A 5,840-nucleotide genomic window follows, 5' to 3' on the forward strand; every position below is an offset into this window, starting at 1 on the left:
GAACAAGTTAGCTAAACCCCTGTCAGGGATGGTCTAGGGTATATTTAATCCTGCCTCAGCATGGGAGGATGGACTAGGTGACCTCTTGAGGTCCCTTCCTGTTCTACATTTCTATGATTTGATGATTCAATAATGCAAATAACAAGCGTAGTCATTAATTGTCTTTAATCCTCATAAAGACAGCAGGACTTGCCACTATGGAGTTATGTGTTCCCACAAAACTTTTCTTTCACCCGTTTCTCTTTGAAATAGTTTCCCTTTAGCGTTTTACTACATGAAAATGAAGAACATCAGAATGGCCAGGCTGGGTCAGATCAGCTGTCCAGCTGTCCCAGTATCCTGTCTGTTGTGAGTGGCTAGCGCTGGATGCTTCAGAGGGAATGACTAGAACAGGGCAATTTTGATTTATCCATCCCCTGTTGTCAAGTTCCAGCTCCTGGCAGTCAGAAGGGAGAGGGACACCCAGTGCTTAGGGTCGCATCCCTGACCATCTTGGCTAATAACCATTGATGGATCTGTCCTCCATGAACTTCTCTACTTCTCTTTTGAACCCTGTTATACTTTTTGGCCTTCACAATATCCCCTAGCAATGAGTTCCACAGGTTGACTGTGGGTTGTGTGAAGAAATACTTCTCTTTTTTTGCTTTAAACCAGCTGCCTATTAATTTCATTGGGTGACCCCTCGTTTGTGAAGGGGTGAATAACACTTCCTTACTCACGTTCTCTACACCAGTCATGCTCTCATAAACCTCTATCATATCCCCCCTTAGTCATCTCTTTTCTAAGGTCCCAGTCTTTTTCACCTCTCTTCATATGGAAGCTGTTCCATGCCCCTCATCATTTTTGTTGCCCTTCTCTGCACCTTTTCCAATTCTAACCAAGCTTTTTTGAGATGGGACAACCAGAACTGCAGGCAGGAGTCACAGTGTGGGAATCCCGTGGATTTAGATAGTGGCATTCTGATATTTTCTGTTTTATTATTTATCCCTTTGCTATTGGTTCCTAACATTCTGTTTGCTTTTCTGACTGGAGGCAGTTCTTGGGGGGAAGGCACGGGGCTGAGGGTCAGGAGATCGCCGCAGACGCCAAGTGGGACCTCGGACAAGTCCATTGATCTCTCTGTGCCTCAGTTCCCCATCAGTACAAAGGAGATAATAATCCATCCTCTGTCTGTCTTTATTGTGTGAGTTCTCTGGGGGCAGGGCCTGTCTCGTACTATAGAGTGAATCGTAGCTAGAGAGCATTGAGGGCCAGATCCAGGAAGGTGTTTAGGCTCCTGATTTCTGAACCTTAGGTGGTAGCATAATAAATAGTAATCATGTAATTAAAGCACTTGCCTAATGACTTTGGGTGCAGCTCCCAGGGGAAGTGTGGGCAGTGCCGTATGGTAGCCGTTTGGCTGTCTAGACAGATTAAATGGCTGTTGATAAATCACATATTCAGATTTGAGCTGGGGTTGTTGTTCCATGGTGGGGGGTTTGTCGTTACTGACGGTGCAGTTTCTTAGGAAGCGCTAATGTGGCTGAGAGGAGAATCAGTCCTGCATTTCTGGGGCTATTGCTGGTATTAGGAAACAGCCTAATGCTCTGTGTGAATGCAACGCCCTCCAGCATGGGGTGTCTGGGAAAGCCCACGGGAACTTCACTCCTATGCAGAGAGCCAGCACAAGGGCTGTGCACCCTCTGAGCCCTGGGCTGGACCCCCGCGAGGGTGAATTTCACTCACAGTGACTTATAAAGAGGCCTCAGAGCCTTTTCCATCCCCAGTTCCCCTTCTGTGCCCATAGACAATAGCCAGGAATCACTTCCCCTCCCCCTGCAGTGCAGCCCCCTCCGAGGTCAAACACATCCGCTGCTCACCGCCCGCAGGACTAGGACAGGAAGCAAAGGAGAATAATGTACCCCAGCAAAAGTGCAGGGGACTTTTTAGCCAGGCAGAATGTAACTCCACGCTGGCCATTGACTACGACACTTGGACTTTCTGGGACATGTTGCTATTGAGTCAATTAAACCTGGGTAACACGTATTCCCAGTAGCCACCGTGTAATTTTGGTCTGCCGAGGGACCGGAGGGACGGGCAAGTACTCCGCACCCAGGGAACACAGGGAGACCTCGGGGCTGCCCTTTCTGTTTGCTGCGGTCTGTAGGGTGAGTGTGTACCAAGAAATCCCCACTAAGTATAAACCTTAACGATCATGAGCACTTCCTCCCGGACAAAGGGCTACTGCACAGACTCCGTATGCCGGGGAGCGGGACCGCTGGTGGAGCCGAATGGATTCCCAGCCATTCAGCAGGGATTAAGACCTAAATAGCTAAGGTTTGCCCAGGGAGATTCCTTTTCGTGGGTGCAAGTTTTCCCCATTACTGCACCTTAGCCTGGAGATGTTTTGCCCATTATATTTCTCATTGTGGGTCTCCTATGTGTGACTCCTCGCCCCTTGAAGTCAACGGAGTTCAGTGGGGCCAGAATTTCACCCTATGCCATTAGATTCTTGGGTTGGAGACATTCCACATCTTGTCCATTCTTATACCTTGCAATGGACCTGTCTGATGGTTTTCACGTGTTATTCCCCATCATGGACATGCTGGGTAAGTTTTGCCCATGACATTCCTGTTCACAGATGTACCTAGGACAGATCCTCAGCTGACATCAACGAAGCTAGGACATTTTACATCAGCGGGGATCTACCCTTGTGTGCTTTGCCCATTATATTCCTTTTCATAGACACACGTTTTGTCCATTGTTACACCTTGTCATGGATATATTATATGTTTTGATTATTATATATTTTGCCATCGATACAGGAGATGGTCTGCCCATGGACCCCCGGTGGTGGATATGTGTGTGACCACCTTGTATGAGGTGTAGTATGAAAACAGGATCCCTTTGAATGTTTCATTATCTTACGTCTTTTGTTGAAATGTGCCTCATTCTCCACCCACTCTCTCTTCTACCGGCAGATAGATGCCCCCCCCCCTCCCCCCCCCCCCCCCATTAAATGGCTCTCGGTTTTCCCTGCTTCTGGGATTTTGAAAGCAGAAACTCCCTCCCTGGCCCCAGAAAGCAGAAGCCCCACCATGCTGGACCAGAGTGTTTTAGAAAAACAGAATAACTCTGAGAGCCCTGCCAAGGGGCACCAGCTGGCACATGGTACCAGCCTCCCGGGCAAACACCAATCAAAGGCAAACAGACTTTGAGAACTTTACAGCAAATCTTTATTGTCTCATGGCCGAATCGTCAGACCCCACTGAGGGGGAATCTCAGCAGCTTTGAGCTGCTGTCTCGATGCGTTTGGCCCCAGCCTCAGACTTCGGCAGCCTGAGTTTAGTGCTGATGCTGCTGCTGCCCTCCCTCTCCCTGGTGGATGTGCTCATGGGTGGCGATGGTCACCCTGGTGATCAGGACCATGAACTCCCCAAAGCTGAGCTGCTGGTCTCTGTTCTTGTCCAGGTCTTTGAACAGGCTATCGATGGAAGCTTGGTCCCTTTGTCTCTGTAGGAAAACGGAGGAGGGGGGAAGTGGCGTTAGTTGCAGCTGGCTCCTTGCCGTACGAGACGTGATGATGACACAGGAAGCTCTCCACCCGACAGCCCCACCAGAACCCTCATGCACAGGAGAATGAGCGAGGGGGGCCACCGGGATCAGCCAGGCTGGCCATGCCTAGGTTCTGAGGGCCAGGCATCCTTCAGTGACCACGCAGCCCAGTTATGAGGGTACAGGAGTGGGAGCCTGTTCCTGCCTGCTCTGCCCTTCGGTTTCCCCTGGGGATAATGCTCCCTACCCCTTTGGTAAAGTACACTGCGGTCTACAGCTTCAAACCACTGTAGCAGAGCTGGGCATTTGTATTCAGTGTTCAGGGCTATGGTGCCCACCTTTCACCTCCCACCCCACCAGCTAACTGGGTCCTTAAACACTGAGCATCTCTTGCCCTTCCCCTGATGGGCTCACGCCTGATTACAGACTAGAACGGCTCTGCCTGGTTTTCCAGGGAGAAAAATCAAATAATAGCCTCGCTCTCATCATCTTTAGATTTCGAGGTGCTTTACCAAGGAGGCCAGTATCATTTTCCCTCATGGGAAACTGAGGCACAGAGCAAGCAGGGACTCGCCCAAGGTCACCAGCAGAGCTAGGAGATGAACCGAGGTCTCCTGAGCCCCATCCAGTGCCCTGCCCACGAGGCTATATCACAGCGAGGGAGGACATGCCAGCTTGCCAGGGGCATGAGCAACACAGAGCACATGATCGGTGTGATCATGCTGAAGAGGAATTTCCATCGGTGTGTAGAAAAGGAGTTTGGAATACACTGGGGGAGGGGAAGGGGATAGACAGCAGAAGTAAATACAGTACAGAGCACAAGAGTGGTTATCTACTGCCATGCTGGCGTCAAATGTTTACTGGCGCCCTACAGTCCCCAAGAAGCCCTTTCAAGCTGTTCAGACACCACAGTGAGGAGGGCTTTATAAGCCGAGATAGACTCTCTGCAACAAAACTGCACCTATTTGTCTGTTGTGAGACAGCTGCAGAGCAAAACACTCTGCTTTTTACGTCCCCAAATTCAACCGCTTGAGCCCCTATGGCACATGTACCGGATCTCGCCGGATTCCTTTGCAAAACTGCAGTCAGCTAATGAAAGTCAAACGCCTGGGATTTGGGGTGAACAGAGAGAGGAGGTGAAAGGATCTGAGCCCCCCGTTCCATTTCTATGGGCCAAGGAGTGCTGGAGAATTGCCCCCACCCTGTTCTAGTTCAATTCAGTCTCCAGAACGTGGGCCAGACCCTCAGCTACGGTATGTCAATGTTGCTCAATTATTTGCAGTGAAAGATCTGGCCCATTAGTCTACTGCCTGCAGAGTACAAGTTAAGCTGCCCTGACATCACTCACCTTCAGGAAGTTCACGAGCTGCTTGTCAATCAGCTGCTTCAGCTCCGACTTGGTCAGGGTGTCGAAATGCCCGACGCGGACCGAATATTGGTGGAAAATGTTGATGATTGTCTCAATGGCTTTTTCCAGCTCAGAATGGTCCCCCTTGATCGTTTGCTGGGTACTCTGAAAGGGAAACCATGGGGCTGAATTTTAGAGGAGCCCAACTGGAAGAAACCTTAATGGACCTGATTTTCAGGCAGTGCCGAGCAGCCACCCTCTGAAAATCAGGTGCTCTTAAAATGCCTCACGCTGGGTGGTCAAAAATTGAGGCTCCTGAACTAGCTCATTGCCAAGATGCAGCCAAAATTAGATGCATGCAAACTCAACCGGCAAGACAGCATTACCAATGAACCATGGCTTCATCACAGCACACGGAGCAGCCAAGCTAGGTCTGAAAGTACTTCCCGATATTGCAACGGTTCGCTGCATTTAGGAGTCACACTCACAGATAAGGCAGGAAGAAATAGGCTGCTAAGACTCCGCCTAGACGCAGGAAAAGTCTTCACCGTTCCCCTTAAGCTACCCGCTTTAAAAGAGAATATTAACGTGAGACAGGAAATTCAGGTCACCTGTTACACTCGGACTCACCTGATTCATTTTGTGCCAGGGAAGAGCGAGAATGAACCAAGAGCAAGAAAGACGGTGGAATGAGGAGGGGCAGGAGAGCGTCCCCTTTTATAGTCTGTCCAGCCTTCTGCTCCGTCCCCCCCTTGCAAAACGCTTCTATCTCACCTGATTGCAGTACAGCCCGTTACGCACCCAGGCATTGCCTAAGGTTTTCATACAGTTCCTTAAATGGAATTCCTGTGGCTTTCTCTGCAACTTCAGATGCTTGGAGCTTGGCACACCAGAGAGCTCAGAGCTGTGTCTCAGGGCTGTGGACCCCCCCACCCCCCTTCTGCCACCACCTCTTCCC

At 50.1% G+C, this 5,840-nt stretch overlaps 1 protein-coding gene across 1 annotated transcript; it reads right to left on the reverse strand.

The window, feature by feature from the left end:
* Positions 1-3,198: 3,198 nt before the first annotated feature.
* LOC112106642 (protein MRP-126-like) lies at positions 3,199-5,630 on the reverse strand. Its single transcript, XM_024200003.2, has 3 exons — positions 5,513-5,630; positions 4,883-5,047; positions 3,199-3,492 (listed from the first exon to the last, which is right to left on the reverse strand). Exons 1-3 carry the CDS (start codon positions 5,519-5,521, stop codon positions 3,325-3,327), a joined length of 342 nt encoding a protein of 113 aa, XP_024055771.1. The 5' UTR covers positions 5,522-5,630; the 3' UTR covers positions 3,199-3,324.
* Positions 5,631-5,840: the final 210 nt, after the last annotated feature.

The sequence above is a fragment of the Terrapene carolina genome, unplaced genomic scaffold (assembly GCF_002925995.2).
Source record: "Terrapene carolina triunguis isolate 2854851 unplaced genomic scaffold, T_m_triunguis-2.0 Scaffold397, whole genome shotgun sequence".
Lineage (NCBI taxonomy): Eukaryota > Metazoa > Chordata > Testudines > Emydidae > Terrapene > Terrapene triunguis.

What these genes read in the sequence shown, in the direction of transcription:
- LOC112106642 (XM_024200003.2), bottom strand. An exon ending in AGCTCGTGAACTTCCTGAAG is followed by an intron (nt 3,493 to 4,882) that starts GTGAGTGATGTC and finishes GTTTTCCTACAG; the next exon opens with AGACAAAGGGACCAAGCTTC.